The sequence below is a fragment of the Hyposmocoma kahamanoa genome, unplaced genomic scaffold, assembly GCF_003589595.1.
Source record: "Hyposmocoma kahamanoa isolate Upper Pololo Valley unplaced genomic scaffold, ASM358959v1 86, whole genome shotgun sequence".
NCBI lineage: Eukaryota > Metazoa > Arthropoda > Insecta > Lepidoptera > Cosmopterigidae > Hyposmocoma > Hyposmocoma kahamanoa.
In genome coordinates, this window is record NW_020654289.1 from 10865017 (window position 1) to 10884985 (window position 19969).

Genomic DNA, 19969 nt, shown 5'->3' on the forward strand with positions numbered 1-19969 from the left:
AAAAAGTGCAAAAGAAATTTATCAAAAATGTCTGTTTTCGTATTAGAATTAAATATATTGACTATAAAACCTCTTGTAATGTTTTCAAGGTTCCATCTCTACGCAATAGAAGAAATTATATTGATTCTTGTGTTTTATATAAACTCTTAAATAACTACATCATCATCATTATCAGCTTACACGCATCCACTGCTGGATATAAGCCTCCCCACGAACACGCCAACTCTCCCGGTCTTGTGGTGCCCGAAACCAATATTTCTCTATAAGAATCAATTCCCGTTTATAAATAGATTATTTAGTATAGTACATATGTATAAACATAAATAATCATACTATTCACTATAAGATCCATTCAGTTTTTTTTTCCACTTTTCAAATTGTGTTTTCCCAATTCTGAGTTACGACAATATTTCATTCATAAAGTTGACACATCATCATTCCAAGGTCAAAAGTTACTAGTGTCAGTCTGTAAATTTTATTACGGTTAGAAATATACTTCGTTACAAACTCAAATTGGTTAAGTGCAACAAGCTCTTCCGACTATTATTATTTATTTTATTACTTTTATACCTGCAGCCTGTGGGTCAACTACACTCAGAAAGCTATCAACTCTCTAAGAGTTATATATAACAATATATTCCGGATGTTGTTGCGGCTGCCGCGATTCTGTAGCCCGTCAGGAATGTTCGCCGATGCTCATGTAGACGGATTTGCCGCCATAATGAGAAAAAGAGCGGCATCCTTGATGCGCAGAGTTCGTGGCAGCGGTAATAGCATTGTGGGTATTGTTGCTGGCAGGGTCCAGGGTTCATTTTTTGAACACTGGACTAAATTACATGTATGTCCTAAACCCAGCACGTATTTATGAATTTGTATTTTCTAACACTAGTATGTAAGTTTTTGTTTGTTATACTAACCAATATGGATGAAATCTGAATTAAAGTTTTTGAATTTGAATTTGAATTTGAATTATTATTATTTATATAGTTTAATATTAATTACTTCAAGCAATGATTTCAAGTAATACAGAAAAGAACAAGGCTTAACAATAGGAAAAACGATTGTGTGAGTTCTGTATAAATCAAATTACAAAGAAAGGAACGGTCGTGAAAAGGAAAACGATCGACCTTCGATTTTTTATTTAGTTTCCCAAATAACACTTCCTTCCATCTTTAGGGAACAGATGGACTTTTACTATTACGTAGATCGCATGGAGAATTTTTGGGTCACTATCTTTTCTAAGTCATCAATTGACACTCACCAGAGCTTGCTGACAATCATAATCACAATTATTAATACAAAGATCGAAAACAAAGAAAAATTCCTTCGATTTGACATGACTCGGACCTGTGTCTGTATGCCAAACTAAGGGCACATAAGGTCAAAGGTCTCTCACAGAAAAAACCAATGCAAAAGATATGTAACAAACACTTAGAAAAATTTGTAAGGTCCGTTGACTCTATCTCAGACTCAGTTTATAGAACGGTGGCCCTAGATTTTTCGATTGATTGACGATTGTCAAATCAAAGGAATTTTTCTTTGTATTAATAATTATAACAAACTAGTGGAGTAATTTCACAAAAAATAAATGAACATCATAGTAGTAAGACTAAGGTAGCACAATGGTTTGCACTGTGAGTCTTGGATGATGAAGTCCAGGGGTATATCCCCGGTAAGACCAATTTAGGAAAATAACTTTTCTGAATTGGTTCTAGTGTGGGTGTTCTAGGTAGTGCCCCGGAGTAAATTCCGTTGCTCCGGTACTCATAGTCCAGGGACCTGGTTTCGCCGAACCACCGGACTGTGATTGCTTTCAAAGAACGCGATATTTTATAGAACTACCGCGTCATTTAGTTTTTATTTTTGTTTCAATTTAAAGATTTTTAAAATATTATATTGTACAGTTATTTATATTTAATTTATTGAGATTGTTAAATATTACGATATTGTTTTTTTTCTTTGTTATTATTGTTTTATGTGTACGTTTATTCGTATTACTTATATCCTTGTTTAAACAAAATTTTGTTTATATGTATGATTATGTGTATATTACGAATAGAGCAACACTCAAACCCTTTAGGTTTAAGAGTGCCAAGTACCTGGGTAATAAATTATTGTAATATGAGTAAATAAATGAATAAAATAAGGTAATTGGTTGTCTGGCATATTATTATTATTAAAACCAATATTTACTTAATCATTCTGAGTCTTATTATTGTTGATTTTCAAAGCCAACGTTTAAATGAATCAATCGTTTTGAATTAAGAAATCAATTCGTCTGTAAATGAATTTAGCGTTTCGTTTATTTATATTAAACATTTATTGAATTACGCAGCGCAGATGAATTCATTCAACAGCAATGGTCCTACGTGTATGCTTACTTTTTGTTAACACAAACGATTGATATTGAGTAACGCCTCAATCAACGGGTCAAAGAGCTTAGAACGCTCAAACGCTTCAGCAAAGCGAGTGCAAATCGCCCTGAAATTGAAATTGAAAAAAATCACGAAACAGTTCCATGAATAGCCCATAAGTCAACACAATAAAGTGGGTTTTAAATTGCAAAACAAATATCATCACAAATACCCAGTCTGTATTCTAAATTTTCCGAATGAAGAAGTGGATGATAGCTCGATGGATAATCTACCAAACACTCTTTAAACGTATGGGGCTGGTGTCGAGTACCCATTATTCAAAAGCGTAACCCAAGAACACTTACAAAAATCCCTAAAGCAGATAATAAAAAAAATCGACCTCAAAAGTTTGTGAAATTACATCTATTTGCCAAGTTTTATCGGTTACCGGAAAGTGTGCGCAACCGGATTCATCCCCTAGTTTGCCATCACTATAGGTGAAATATTTCCTTCAAATTTAAATGGGACTATACTGGGGTACCCACTTTCCAACAAAAAAGAATCTTTAAAATCGGTTCACAAATTATATTAGCCGGAGTAACATACATACAAAATAAAGTACAGTCCTATTGAGAACCTCCTCCTTTTTTTGAGTCGGTTAAAAAAAACAGAATCAACTTTTCCTTTAGAAAGTCAGGTTACGTTTTAGGTATTTGCTTTGGCTTTTTAATAAAACCAAAATGCTTCTCTAAAGCAAAAAAATTAAAGAGAAATTGTTTTTGTTGTCATCAGGTCTCATGGATCCGCAAACGAGATCTACATATCTTGACAGTGGGCGTTCACACGTACAGCAGTGACGCGCGATTTGCGGCGCTGCACACGGATGGATCTGATATTTGGACGCTAAGGGTAGCTCCGGCGCAGCCACGAGATTCCGGTGCTTACGAGTGTCAAGTCTCAACGGAGCCCAAGATTAGTTTGGCATTTCGGCTCACTGTAGTAGGTAAGAATCTATACATTATACTAAGATACAGTACTACCATTGTAATATCAAAATCAGCATTGTGAGAAAAAACTGCTAAAAGAATTGCTCGGTTTTTGTGGTTGTGATTAATACATAAAAGATACATTTAACTTTCTTTGTATCCTGAATATTAAAAAAATCCATTATAATTGACTAAGCAAAATAAGCTATTGCTATTGCAATACAAATAAATTTATTTTCCCTTGATAGCAGATGGATGATTCTCATAGTAATGAAATTATAAAACACTGTACTGGGTAAACACTTGCAGTGTTTTGGTTTGTCATGACAGAGCAGTTACTAGATTTTCACAGATTTTCCTCTATTTCTGTGTTATACAGTCTGTAACAAAAAGGTGCGACCATGTTTTAGTTCGTAGACCTACAAATAATGTTGACAAACAACATCAACGAAACAAAATTTAATTAAAAAGAAATATTGTTTCCTGAACAAATTTTCGATCAACCCGACACATTTTGAAGGAAATATTTTTCAAACAAAACATTTACTTATTGTGCTTAAAAAATTCTACATCAGTTGTTTATTTTCATAAGAACAATCACATTTTCGTTACAAAGGACAAAATAGAGACGTTATTAAATGTTCTACCGCTACAAAAAACGTTTGTTTTGTTTCAGTATCAAAAGCTGAAATCCTATCGGGACCGGAGTTGTTTGTTCGAGCTGGCTCCGATATCAATCTCACTTGCATTGCGAGACACGCACCCGATCCCCCAAGGTTAGTTTTATTTCCTGGACACAGGCATTTATTATGTGTTATGATTACTTTATATACTGTGTTTTCTTAACAAGGACAGTAAGGGGAAATCCGAAACCATAGGAGATACAAAGACACTGTTGTAGAAACCATTAGGTTATTTAAAAATTTTATTATGTATTCAATTATTTTTTGTGAAATTACTCCACTAGTTTGTTATAATTATTAATATAATTTTTTTCTAAGTGTTAATAATTATAACAAACTAGTGGAGTAATTTCACAAAAAGTAATAGAATATCAATTTAATAAAAAATTTAATTATTAAAAATAAAAATAATTTTAATAAAAATAGTTGGTATAGCGTCTGGCACGGTAAGCTAGACGACGTCGGTTTGAATCCGGTCAGATTGAAGGAATTTTTTCTGAGTGTTCGGTCTTTGTATTAATTATTATAACAAACATTAGGTTATTTTTTGTGAAAACAATTTGGCATAGTAAATTTTTCGTCAAGAGTGAGTTGTCAATAAAAATGATTATATTTTCTATTTTTTTTCTTACTGCTTGTAAGGATCGTTTCATTGTATCGGAAGAAGAAATCGAGACCTTGATAACATTTCATAAAGTTTTTCCCAGTCTTTTCAGATCTCCCCATACCATCGTTTAAAACACACACACTGTATATTATGATATCATATAAGGTGCGGCAAAAGGATGCGATCATAATTCAGCTGGTGACCGGTCATATTTATTATGATAATAAACAATTTCAGGAAAAAAATAATGATTTTGATGATTTTGAATCTCCACACAAACAGTATGCAAGCAATCAGATATCTATTGACTACATATATTCAGTTTAGCACTTCATATCTTGACCTGCTGGTCAAGAACGCATTTGCCACAGATTACTACCCGTGGACAAACGCGTTCTTTTAGATTTATATTAATATATAAAACAGTAGTAGTAGTAGTAGTAGTAGTAGTATGGTAATGCATCTATTGGAGTTCATTTACCATCAAGATATAATTTATGTATTAGCGCGCAGTTCCGTTTTCTAAACCTTCCCAAAATCCTACATATAGTAGGATACGCTACGCCAGATCCGCCAACAATAAACAATAATATAATAATAATGCACACACTCAACATAGCACTAGGGAAACCCTGTGTCGCAGGTGCTATGGACATACATAGACAAACACAAATTAATTAATGTAGGCCGTACAAATATTTCTCCCGGCCTGGGAATGTAACCTGGGTCCTCTGCGTGGCAGTCCAACATGGTAACCGTTCGGCCACAGACGCAGTTACAGTTACAAACATCGACAATTTTGGCATTACGTTGCATTCGAACTTAAAACTGTATCACTTTTTCATATTTTCTGAGTATGGACTGTCCGCGCCTCCGCCCAGTTATAAATGATAGTTTTGTTGAAGCTGTGTACCACAGTATGTGAATTGTATGAAAGCAAAGTCGTGGTAACACCATTTTTTGAGATACAAAGTGACAGCACGAACAAGTTGTACGCCGGATAGTAAGCGACACGCCTGACCAAAGCAGTTGCAGTGCCACTCAGAGCTTTAAATCGCAAAGATCGCAGAGGCACTGCCACTGCGTCTGTCACCCTGAGACATAAGTTGACAATTCTCATATTCCTGTAATTTCACCATCTGTGGTCACGAAATATTATAACATAAATTTAAGTGCTCTAAACGGGTTGGAGATTCTGATCTGAAGGTGGGTGTAACCTCACCCTGCCCCGCAGCTATCAACGAGCTATCGAGGTTTTTTTTTAATACATAATGTCACCAGTGGAGACACAACAATTAGTAGCGAATGTTCGATTTTGAAAGCTGAGTACGACCATTACGACAAATATGTATATTATCAGATACATATCAGATATATAGTTGTTTTTTATTTATATTTTTTTTATCATCCACAGTACCACCACCAGCTGAAATATGGCCACACTTGTTATTACAGGCTGTATAAATAACGTAAGATTTTCGAAGAAAGTTGATAGTATATCTGTAGAGGTAATGCAATGGCATACAGAAAACTTGATACCAAACAAAAATAAATATGTCGATTATTTTTATTGCTTCCACTAAAGCTCTCAAGTGCACCAATAAATGAAAACATCTCTCGGTAGGAAACAAATAAATTGGTTGCTCTTAACTACGATCGAGGAAAACCTTACTTCGATTAAAATGGCACACTTTTAGATCATCGCTTAAAATAAATCTCAGTCGAGTTATCATTCTTTCATTCTTTGTTTTCAGTTGAAAACAAAGTGAAACGTCAATCCTGTGTTTTTGAAAACCATTCCAGAATTTCATAAAAACACATGGTTTTGAAATGTGTACGATCCGCCATCGACCTTCGGATTTACTCTCAAGTAAAACTGTTAGGATGTATTGATTTACTTCCGTACATATATTTTTCTTTAAAAAGTTCCGTAGGTAGACCACCCACCTGATAGTCTGACGATATCAAATTTGCGTGATCGCACTGGATTCGAATGGCACAGAACCGTGTAAATTGGCGCATAAAGAAGACGCCTGTACCTAGTAGTTGGTTGGTGCGGCCTGATGATGATGATGATATAAATAAATTATTAAAGTGCCTGACAGTCAACCCAAAGAATCTTCAATTAAGGAATTCATCGTAGATTTGTTGTATGTAGCACAATCCAAAAGACAACAGACAGACCAGGAGAGTCAACCCGTGACCATGGAGCATGCAAGCGTTGCGAAATATCGGTAAAATGAAAAGAAGTCATACCGTGGTAATAAGCCTGAAATTAGTGATAATCATTTAGTGAATAACCACGAAAGCCTTAATATCTATATAGACCAGGAGAGTTTGTTTCTTAAATAGATTTCATCGAGAACTTGAAACACGAAGCTTCTCATAAAAACCCAGATACAATAATAATTGTTAAGTTTATTATGAATGAAATTGAAATATAATATATTAAATTTTGCGTAGACTTGCGTTAAATTCTTGTAAAACTCGGTACATGCAATCATTTTACTTGTACTTACAAAAACTTGAACATTTAATTAAAATCAGAGTACAAGTTTCTTTAAAAAGGCTATGTTAAAAGAAGACCTATAAAATAATACAAAAACTTTTGAAAATGTCTATTTCTTTCGTTGTGGAAGTGCTTAAAAGAACTAAAATAAAAGAACTGGTTATAAAATCAAAAATTACAAAGTGCGAATACCCGAGTGAAGCACTCTGAGAAGTTTTCAAATTTATGCTTAGGCAGAGAAGGGTTGGCAAAATACATATTAAATTTGTTGTACTTCAAAATGAACATTTTTCTGCGCTCGAATTTGGAGCATTTTGTTTTTAACGGGAAACAATAATTTTCTTGGAAAGTACGCCCTGCTGCCCTAAGGCTCCCGTAGCTTCCTAAACCAAGATCCCTGGCCAATTGATCGCCCTCAAGCACACTACTTACCTTATAATACGGGTTAAGAGCCTACAGCTCGTCGTTTGTCTGGTGCCAAATTCAAGGCCATCAGCGGACTATTAAATATATCCTTTAGAAAAAGAAATCTCGATGATTAATAGGAGCTTCCGAGCAACCTACGAGTATTAACGGAATCAGTGGATCAAAAGCTGAAAAAACGTGGCCATCGTTTGCAAGGAATTTGTTAGTAATGTCGTTTTAGACAGTTATGTGATGGCGTTTAAACCAGCAATAAATCATATTGTATCAGGCTTATGCATTTATATACTGAAGAAGCATCTTGCATATCGCAAATGAAGCGGTCGTAAGACAAAGGACTTTAAGTCTCCTGTAACTGTGTTTGAGCTAACTGTTCCCATTTAATCTGGTATAGCAGCAGTGCTGCTTTGAGGAAGAAATTGCTAGATAGTAGAAATAGAATACACAAAGTAAACCAAGATAGTAAAAAAACTGACTTACTTAATACATATCTCCACCTGTATGATGATAATAATGACAGTGAGAAGTTAGCTAAAAAGCTACCCAGTCTAAATGTATGAGACCTCGTCAAAACTGCTATACTGAGAGCTTTAAGACTGCCATTGCGTCAGTTACTTTGAGACATAAAGTTGACAAGTCCCACGTCTTTTGTTTCACCAGCACCCTTGCCCTTCGAAATCAGAGCGCCGAAAATAACACATTACAGCTTGACAGCATAAATAGGTGTTTTTTTTTTATGATACCAAGTGGCGGGACGAACAAGTCGTACCACCAGGCGGTGGTAAGCGACACGCCTATCCATAACAGTTGCAATGCCATTCGGAGCTTAAAAGTCGCAAACATCTTATGGGCACTGCCACTATTCCCCGTCATCCAGAGCCTTAACACGACAAGTCCCATGTACCTGTAATTTCACCAGCACTCTTACCCTTCTAAACCGGAACCCAGTAATGCTCACATTACTGCTCGACGAACTCTTTCACAAGGACCTCTACTGTTACTAATGATGGTAGTACTTCCCTGGACTTACTCTTTCCTTTTGATGATACTTGATCTCGACAATTGCTGTTGTCCTGAGTATCATGATATGCATTACCACTTTAACAGAATTCTGTTTAATTCGAGTTTACCTATGAGATTTCCATAAACAATTCTTAGTTGCTACTGTATAGTCCAGATAAATGGCAATACGTATTTGTGTTAAGTCTTGAAACAATAAAAGCCAACTTAGCTCCTAAATTCGCTCTAATAGCTCAGGTTTAGTTTCAAGATTGTTTTATTTAATTACCATACATAACATTTAACGACTCATGATTGTTTACCTTTATGTTAATTAAACGTAAACTTCAAAGAGTTCATGGATTTAAGATACACTATACTTAAATAATGGCATTTTTTTTTTTATTTACCATAAGGGCTAGCGTACATACAATATAATAAAACACTACTTCTAACTAATCTACACGAATTGCACTTGTCGGTGACGTGTGGCGCAATCTGGTATCAGGTAATCGGCCGCGGCCGCGACCGCCCATATAAAACACCTTTCGGCCAAAATTCTTCCTTCATGAAGGTCGACAGATGTTCGGTCAGTACTCTCACCACAAACGAATTGAAATTCACGTAGAGATGCGACTCCAACCGCTTGACCCTCAGGGTATATTTGGCTTCATGTCCATGTACTCCACTATCACCTCAGATTTCGTGAAGTAATGCTGCCGCGACAGGTACAGCAGCGTCGTCGGTGTGGCCGGACGCAGCAGGAAGTTTGGTACTGTGCTGTGTCACACTGGTTACGGCTGGTGGGCTTCCTCTTCTTCTTCTCCACTTTTGTGAAGCCGTCTTCGTCGCACCGGCGCATCTGCCTCTGTGGTATTGCAACTCAGAGACAGGCACAAGGGGATTTCTTTTTCCCTTAGCAGGTTGCCGCCCCTCGGGTTTCAAAGTGGCAGGTTGGGTACTTGAATTTGAATTTAATTTAATATACAATAATAATCCACTTTAAAACTATTGAACTTAACTTACAATTTTTATGGAAAAAAGTTATTTACAAAAAGTAAAAAGTTATTGACTGCCTCCGTGGCCGAACGGTTACCATGTCGGACTGCCAGACAGAGGTTCCAGGTTCGATTCCCGGGCCGGGAGAAATATTGGTATAGCCTACATTTATTTCTCTCGTGAGTTTGGGTGTAATTTGTGGTTGTCTATGTGTGTGTCCATGGCACCCGCGACACAGGTTTTCCCTAGTGCGGGGCTATGTTGAGTGTGTGCGTTGTGTGTGCGTTACATTATTCGATCCGGAACCTTAAGTTGTACATTGTTATTTAAATAATTAATTTTCGCCAGTATTGTGAATTACGTCCATGTTGTAAAGGATCTTATTATTTATTTTTATTATAATTAAAAAGGGGTGCAATATACTTAACTAATCTTAGTCGTACTAAACAATATAATACAGTTTAACTCCAGGATCGAGACGAGTCTCAATTAAGCAAAAAGTTACAAATTGACACTCAATGTGGTTAAAAATATTTAAATAATATAATTACTAACTATTCAACAAAAATTTGTGATATAATGATCTTTCAACATTTTTTTAAATTTACACTTTTTATAATTATTAATACAAAGATTTAGACTTGAAAAAAATCCCTTCGATCCGGATTTGAATCGACGTCTCCTAGCAAACAGTGCCAAACGCTACGCCAACTAAGCCATGGAACGAACCAGCGGACCTCACGAATTTCTCCATGTGTTTGTTGTCGTGTCTTTGTATTTGGTTTTTTCAACGACTTTTTAGCCGTAGCGCCATCTATGAGGAATCTTAAGTATTTCGTCACCCGGTTAGATATCTTTACAGCTTCCAACCCTGGCTAGAGATGTCGCTATTCATTGTATTTAAAATTTTATTGAGTTGATATTCAATTATTTTTTATGTGAAATTACTCCACTAGTTTGTTATAATTATTAATACAAAGATCGAACACATTTTTTGGTTTCATGACATTATTTAATACTATACTATAAAATGTCTAGATGTAATAAAATAGATAGAGATAGAGATAATGGAGAGATTTGGTAATTAATTTCTCGAAACCTTAAGAAGTTAGCAATTGCTATATAACGTGTTAAATAACGCTTTTTAAAGCTTACAGCCAATCGTTTTGAGTAGCCTATGATGAGATATAACAATACCAGCGCGTGCAATATAATAATGCATTTAGAATGCTGCTGGGACTGCCAAGCTGCTGGCATCGATCATGTTTATGGGAGCTGGTATGTACAACTTCCAGTCCATTGAGTCGTGGAAGGTAAAATTTTGACAGCATTTTAAATGCTATCAAGGGAAAATAGCGGTAGAGCTACTTGTGAAAGTGTTAGTCGAGCGATGTACTACCACTTTATCTATTACTGCTACCAAACACTGTGAGCATTACGGCTTGTTCGTGAAACTACAGGCACATGGGACTTGTCAACTTATGTCTCAGGGTGACGAGCGCAGTGGCAGTGCCCATAAGATCTTTGCAATTTAAAACCCTGTCCGTCCGGTCACTTGCCATCATAAATACATTTTTATGAAAAAAAAAAACTAGACCTCAAAAGATCGTGGATTTTTTTTCACAGTCATAGTCCCGCACTTGGGACATCCTGTATCGCGGGTGCCATGGAAACACAAATAGACAACCACAAATTACACCCAAACTCAACACGGGAGAAATAAATGTATGCCGTAGAAATATTTCTCCCGGCCCGAGAATCGAACCCAGGATCTCTGCGTGGCAGTCCGGCATGGTAACCGTTCGGCCACTGAGGCAATGAATTACATCTATTTGCCAAGTTTTATTGCAATCGGTTACCGGTAAGTTTGTGAAACCGGATTCATCCCCTAGTTTGCCACCCTAAGAGGTGGAATATTTTCTTCAAATTTAAATGGGACCAATGCTGAGGTACCTTCTTTCCTATAAAAAAGAATCATTAAAATATGTTCACAAATCATAATACTCGCGTAACATACATATAAAAGAAAATACATTCGAATTGAGAACCTCCTCCTTTTTTAAAGTTGGTTAAAAAAAAAAATAATTGTCCTATCTTAAAATATTGGACATAGAAAGTCAAGGACGTAGTCCAATTTTTAATATAATTAGCTTAAAATTCTGTTTGTACTGTTTGTCTACTTACCTTTTACGAAGTACTTTTACAAATATGTTATGGATATTTTTATGGTCCGAAAAAAAAAAAATTCGTCCCGTCACCTGGTATCATAAGAAAAAGGGTATTCGAAAGTCCATCACCATCACCTTGGTTGTTGAACCATACTAAATACGTTGTGTTGCTCAAGCAAATGATAATAAGTTATTAATTGAATAATAAGGATGTAATTAAAACTATAATAATATATAGTCCGTGCTTTCAACTTGATATTCCATTGTTCTCCTCATCCTGATTGTGTTTTTGTTGATTTTTGTAATAGAAGAGGTAACTTATTGTGGTTGTATAGTCGCCAGTTATTCACAGAATTCATAATAGCATTGACTATTTATTGTAACAGTTATCACGGTGTAATCTAAAATTGTTTCATATCTAATTTTTCATTGCATCGTAGATTAATTTAAATTAAACATACTTTGTTATTTTTAATAAAACTTAAATTCACTGAGATTTAATTTAATTCTAGTTGTAAAAAGTAGTGTAGTAGTTGATAAAAGCAATATGGTGACTGTAGTAAACGAAAAAAGAAATAACAATATGAAAAAAATTACTTTGTTCATAGTGTTCTTGTCAACAAAGGCAAACAGTGAAAAAAATGAAAGCTTAATTTACGCACTGCAGTGGTTACCTTCAGATGATGACATACTAATAGAAGATATTGAATATGGACAAAAAGCCTTTTATAACCGTAAATGTAAGTTTGTTAACTGCTACGTGGCCACCAGTAAATCTCTTTTAGGTATAGCTATTACAAATTTCGATGTTATATTATTTAATGTCGTTAATATACGACCACCTACGATTTTACCATTGTCACGAAACACAAATCAGAAGTATATTTTTTATGCTAAAAACTCTGCAGCCACAAACACAATATCGAATCAATTTGATAAATATTTCAATTTCACCTGGACGTACAAATTAGATTCGGAAATTTCTATACCGTTTATTGTAGTTACGAATAAATTAGGCGATGTAATGGGACCACAAACAAATATGAATTGGATGAAAATCACGGCGATGAAACCAATAAAACAAAATATTATAATTGAATTAAAATCCAAGAAATTTGCAGTTGCATGGATTATGACGAACTGTAGAGCAAATAACAGACGTATTAGATATGTTGAAATGTTACAAGAGAGATTGTTATTATATCAAATGAAACTGGACATTTATGGATGTGGTTATATTGAATGTCCAAATTACAATAACAACGGATGCTATGCGATAATAGAGGATTATTATTTTTATTTGGCATTCGAAGACTGGCTTTGCGAAGATTATGTTACTGAAAAGGTATTGCATGCTATAGATCACTACGCGGTGCCAGTGGTTTATGGTGGAGCCAACTATACAAGGTTAATATCTAATATGTTTTGTAATTGTAGATTTACTCAGAACCGTCAATTTGTCTCAACATAGCACTGACTCTTACAATTCTGACGTTAATAGTCCCGTAAAACATCGGAGTTATATTATACACTCGAAACTTGACTCGATAATGTTATATAGTTACAATAATAAAGAAATCGATTTTTTTTAGATTCTTACCAGATGGATCATATTTAAATGCACGCGATTTTGACCCGACGACACTAGCAAATGAGATTGCCGCCATTATTATGGACAAAAACAAACTTTACGATTTTTTTAAATGGCACAGATACTACGAATTCAAATCTGCTTTTAAATATAAGCATAAAGATGGAGTATGTGACTTTTGTGCTATGGTAAATAACATAAAATTGAAGAATGTTCACTACTATATACGTTTGTCTAGTTGGTGGAATGGACCACTCATAAACGTTGTAGACCCAGAAGTCACTACAAATTTTGTAGGAAATTCAGTCGACACAACAAAGTCAGACGAACCCGAGAAGTCAGATTTTTCTGATGTATTGTCAAAACTATACAATTTCTTTTTTGAATTAAAATAAAGTACTCTTGTGCATAAGACTGATTTTAAACTAAATTTAAATACGAGTATTAAGTGTCAAGGTTCATATGGTCTTGACCCTGTAGTATAAATGGCCAAAAAAAGATGATTGGTTGTGCGAATATATGTCTATTCCTATTACTTGCATGAGTCGCAGTTTGTACATGACACAAAATTACTTAATAATATTAAATGCGTGGAGATAGCGTCTCCTATAATACAATTATATTACAAAATTGGATCATTGAAGTGGATCCTTGCGCCAGGAAGATATATATACTTTGATACAAATTAGAATATTGCGTATGTGTAACCTATAGTTTTTCGTGTACATTTCGAAATCTTACCCATAACGCAGTATAAAAAGACAAGTATGGCAACTCCATACAAACGTAGCAGCGCGACTTGCACACACTCGCATAATCTCGCGATGCACTCGTGTTGCAGAACGCTAGTCGTCACACGCATCTTTAAGCTAATGTGTGCGTCTATATACGGCGTCGTGGGCCTACACACAGACAAAACACGCTGCTACTTTCTTTATTTCGTTTCGAATATTTTATACCAGTAAAATTGGCCCACTTCTGCTCTAACACCTCGGTTAGGCGATAACAACAAGAATTGTCTGATATATTCTCGTCTAAAAGCAAGCCAATTCAAACTAGATTGTGTTTCACATACCACTTTAATCGATGATGAGGATCCGAAATTGAAAAAAAATCATAAAATGTACCAGACAGCTATATCAATTACCTATACTCAAACTAAGGAATTCCCTGTACCAGAACAACGGTATTCACTTTCACACAAAACAGAACCACTTAAAAAAGATCATTTCCTAAATTAGACCTACCATTGGATCTCAACTACCGTTAACACAGCAAACCGTTGGGCCGTCGAAGTCATCTTCTATTTATTTATCGATACAATTTTTAAAGAAAAAAGTTTAGTTTTGCCTTTATTACATCTCTAAAGTGATTAAAATTGTGTGATAATAAATACATTAGTGAATTGGGATATAACTGCATGGAAACGTGTAACGTCTTAAGCCATTTCAGTAATCTATCTGTGTAATTAGGAATTCCGCTATTTTCAAAATTTACAATATTGTAAACGATAGAAAATTGTATTTAAAAATCGACAAATATCTTCAATAATACAAACAAAATGTGTCATTAAATTCACCATTGCAAAAATTGTTATTAATTTAGAATTTTTAATTAAAAAAAGAAATAAGCATTTTTTTTCTATTCAACAGTTTCATATACTGGTATCGCGGGAACAATGTGGTGAACTACGCTCTTCGAGGCGGTATTAGCGTGGAAACTGAACAAAGAACTCGTACCAGCCGACTTCTCATCGCCAGAGCCTCACCAAGGGACTCTGGTAATTACACTTGTGCCCCTAGTAGCTCTGGTAAGTAACGATACTCATTTACTTATATTTTTAGTTTTTTACATTTACTTTAACTAATAGCCGTAGAGATCCTTGCGAAAGAGCTCGTCCAAGGAAGTACTGCCATCTTACCTATTTCGATCGCCTAGCGGTGTGAGCATTACTACATTCACGTTTTGAAAGGTACGCGTGTGAAATTACAGACACATGGGACTTGTCAACTTATGTCTCAAGGTGACAGTGGCAGTGGAAATGCCCCAAAGTTCTGAGTGGTACTGCAACTGGTATGGATAGTCCCGTCACGTGGTATGATAAAAAAAACAATAATCAAAATGGTCTCTTGATTAATGAAAACACCTTTCAACAGATGCTAAACGACGTGGTCTATGTTATACTTAATATTGGTCGTCACGTAGCTTCTGTATCTTATTTTGTTATTATAAGCTTACCAATAATGAAAAGCTATGAAGTAGTTTCCGTGTAAAACAAATTGAGTTTCCATTTGGCGTAGTACATAACCCCATAAAACTAGGTTTTTCACTCTTTACGGCCAACAATAAAATAAGTGTCACCCATTTTATGTATTTTCGCTCGCTACCACAACGCCCTATATCTGTCTATCGCATTAAACTATTTCTCTTATCCACGCCCCATTCTCGGAATCCTGAGTAAACCCGTCGAATTCTACTATTTGCTTTGCGATATTATCAGCTGCTTGTATTGTCCTTTCGCTGATTTAAATTCACTTACATATATACCAAGAAGTTCAGTGTTACTTATGACGAATTTCTTAACTAAAAATAACATGCATTTGAGTAATTAGTGTCGCCAAAGAATATATATGGTTTTCTTTATTCACAGCCACATTCGACTGGGTTTTTAATTTAAAAATCATCTTGTGGTAAAATGTGGAGTTCGCAATGTTAGACGTCAGGATCGATTCTATCGTAGATAATAAAGGTCCCACAGGAATATCGATGGCAACGCTAGAGCTGTGGACGATAACCTAGATTATAAATTGCCAGCTTCTTTTCACTGTTCACTGAATAATCATTTATATGGTTTGAAAAACTCTGAATTATATGGTTTGAAAGACTCTGAAGTTGGAGCTTGGAAATAAATCTTATTTTGAATGTTTTATCAAAAACAAATAAAATAATAAAATGGAAATGTCATAACTCCGGAATGAGTTGGCGAAACGTTGGAGTAACATCGACAGCTTTGCGCCAACAGCGAGGCGGGGCAGTTTACAACTTTTCACGACATCCGTTTAATTTTAATACTGCTTGGCAGCGATATACACGTCGTTATGCTAAAAGATATGAATATTGTGCAAATATAATAGTTCTTCTATCTCCCTGAGAAAAGAGATTTCGATGAACTAGATAATACATCTTTACAGTAGATTTCAATATGGATTTCCTTATATGAGGAAGATAGTGAAACCAAACCAGTAGCAGTAGAGGTCCTTGTGAAAAAGTTTGTCCAGGGAAATACTGCCACCTATTTCTGCAGTCAAACAATAATGTGAGCATTACTGCGTTCCAGTTTTGAAGAGTAAGGGTGCTGGTGAAATTACAGGCACATGGGACTTATAAACGTATGTCTCAGGATCACGGGCGCAGTGGCAGTACTCCTCTGTGTGTGTATGACAGTGGCACTGCAACTGTTATGGACAGGCGTGTTGTCTACCAGATATTAAAAACAATCCGTTCTTCAACACCACATTTCGAGGTTTCATGCCGTCTCACCGCCTTTTGTAAGACATCTGTAGTATTGTTAATTAGTCTATTGCGCTGTTATAAATTGTTGTTGTTGGTGAACTCGTAGTCAACTAACAATGTTTTTTTTGTCAATGATAAAAATTCCCACTCTATTACAAAATCAGACCGAAAACTCTTGATTGATGTACTGACACTTCAACATTAAGGCATTCTTTTATCTTTGAGTTTCACCTATCGGAAATGAAACTATTTTTCCGGATTTAAATCGCGTATATTTGTTTCTTCAAACAAACCGACGTTTCGGGCCCTTTACAGGTCCGATGTTCACGGTTGACTTGTAAAGGGCCCGAAACGTCGGTTTGTTTGAAAAAACAAATATACGCGATTTAAATCCGGAAAAATAGTTTCATTTCCTATGAGTAACAATCGCAAAAACCTAAGAACTCGATATTTCACCTATCGTTTATGCTTTTTCTATTGACATAGAGTGGTCTAAGCGGTACTTAGATAATACAATTTCAATTTTGTAGCCGTTGCTACATAACAGGGACTAGAATTCTAGACGTCCTTTAGGTCGATGTGCCAAAACATTAACGAGCATTGCGCTAAAAATTGTTGTGCCACCGGTAATGTTATTATTTATTGACGTAAGCCTAAATTGCCATCACGGACAGTTAACGCAATGGTTTGGGAAACGGAAAATACTGCTTCGACGTTTAACTGAAATATGGATTCGATTTCAATGGTCGATAACTCTGTTGATATACAGCATGCGGGATAACGTCATGACCAATGAAAACGGTGAATCGTTTTGAACCAAATTTAGTAAAAATTATAGCAATTGGCATATGTGTGACAAGGACAACTTCCGCATCCCTTAGTGGTTTCGTGTTGATAAATAAAATTATGTAGTGTTAAATTTTGAATTCATATTAGCCTTTATCATTTTATGTAGTGTACAATTAGATTTTTTAAATATTTTATACATTCTCCTTTTAGTCGATTTAAAATATACAATTTAAGTCAACTACAGTTGTGGTCACATTGGCCTTTTTAGAAGCAGTAGAAGCTCCCTGTGAAAGAGTTCGTCTTAGATTTTGAAGTGTAAGTGTGAAAGTGGAACTACAGGCACATGGGACTCGAACTGTATGTCTCAGGGTGGCAATGCGCCTTAAAGTGTTGAACTGCAGTTATTACAGATAGGCGGTAGGCATATCACGCGCCATCAGGCGCACGATTTGTTCGGCCTGACACTTAATGTCATAAAAAAATGTGTTGAAACATGCTTCAGAACTTATATGTACATTTTTTTGTGTACTAATGGTATGTCGAAGAACTTTTAACTACGTTACTGTTGATGTGCCTTGAGATAAATAAATAACATTAAACTGATGATATCGTATATATGTACAGTAGCAACTCTTTAGTTTTTAGTAGCCGTAGAATTCCTTGTGAAAGAGTTCGTCCACCTTACCTATTTCTGCCGCCAAGCAGTAATGTCAGCGTTACTGTGTTCCGTTTTGAAGGGTAAAAGGGGTCTAAGGTGACGGGCGCAGTGGCAGTGCCCGTAAAGGATCTTTGCGATTTAAAGCTCTTAAGTGGTACTGCAACTGTTATGGACAAGCGTGTAGTAAGGCTTGTCCATAACAGTCGTGCGCCTGATGGCTTTTGTCCGTCACTTGATATTATAAAAAAATTCTTTCTAGATGCAATTCTATTCTCTGTCACAGAGTATTTAATAATGTTCGTAGAGGGAGACATTGACGTGAACGCTGACAATTGCACGAATGTCATTACATCGTTCCCTCGAAGACAATTCTCTTATCTACATTATATATATATATATATATATATATATATCACAAATAGAGTAGTAGCTCGTTACGACTCTTTTTGACCCCACTATTATACTCCGTCCAACCATTTATTTAAGTTTTGACACATGCATGCCTCCGAAGTTCTGTAATTATTGACTTACAACCATAGACAAAAAATGCAATACTTTCTGGACTCTTTATTTTTCAATTTTAGTGAAGCGACGTCCTTTTATTTATCGAGCCAACAGATTATGTATCGAAAATTATTCAAGTTGATAAATTTTGGTACCTGTCTAATAAATTATAATGAAATGAAATAAATTATAAATAATTGTAATAAATTGTTATTGTTTATTACAAGGAGTCGTCGGATTCTTCTCTATATTTTCAGGAATCATCACTTGAATCCTCATTAATATTAATTATTAATTCTTGATTAGGTACACAAATTGTCACGATCCCAATCAGGCAATATCTTTTTTTTGAACCCGCTCACATTCACGATTTAAACAAAATTGATTTTTATAAAAAAATCGAATCAGAAACGCATTAGGACATCACTAATTGATTAGAATTTGAGCTGTCAAAAGTTAAATAAATGTTTGGACGGAGTTTAAGAAATGTCCGGGGTAATATAAACATCAACGCTTCAAGTAGAATATTTATAATTTATTTTTCTTTGTTTGCAGATTCAGCGTCTGTTGTGGTCCACGTGGTGAGCGGGGAAAGACCAGCCGCGATGCAAAGTATCGCCGTGAAGATGGCTCCATTACCCTCATTTCTCCTTGTAGCTGCTCTCACTGTAGATCAAAGTAGAGCAACTTTTGTTGCTATACAAAATATACTAACAGGTCTCTTCATGAGCTTTAAATTAAAACTTAAATTAAATATCCTTAGGTTTATTACCAGATGACCACCATTCGTTGTTGAAAATAAATAATTAGCATGAAATGCATACAGTTTAAAAATAGCCCTTAGATTAAATTTAACTGAAACGTATAAAGAAACGAATTACTGTAATAAAAATTTCTAGTGAAGTTTTTTTACGCTAATATCTGCAAAAATCTGGAGGATAATGCTCTAGAATCTTCTCAATTAGTTACAAATACAGGTAAAAATCTTAAATAAGAAGTATCAAGTAGCGTCGATGTCATTTTTTGTACGTAGTAACTAATCTAAATTATTGAACGTCAATAAAAATCACGGAGATAACATTTCTGTCTCTATATTGGGGCTAAAAGATTTTAGTGCTATATGATTCTAGGGTCGGCAAAATAAAGCGTGTAAGTCGAAAAAAACCTACATCATTTATTTAAATTA

General features: G+C 35.2%; 1 protein-coding gene across 1 annotated transcript in view; it reads left to right on the forward strand.

The window, feature by feature from the left end:
* LOC113234906 (zwei Ig domain protein zig-8-like) overlaps nucleotides 1–19838 on the forward strand; it is a 53376-nt gene extending 33538 nt beyond the window's left edge. The window contains exons 3-6 of the mRNA XM_026470427.1: nucleotides 3147–3357; nucleotides 4017–4116; nucleotides 14972–15129; nucleotides 19339–19838. Coding sequence (XP_026326212.1) covers nucleotides 3147–3357; nucleotides 4017–4116; nucleotides 14972–15129; nucleotides 19339–19562 — 693 coding nt within the window. The 3' untranslated portion in view covers nucleotides 19563–19838. The remainder of the gene's footprint in view (nucleotides 1–3146; nucleotides 3358–4016; nucleotides 4117–14971; nucleotides 15130–19338) is intronic.
* The last annotated feature ends 131 nt before the right edge of the window (nucleotides 19839–19969 follow it).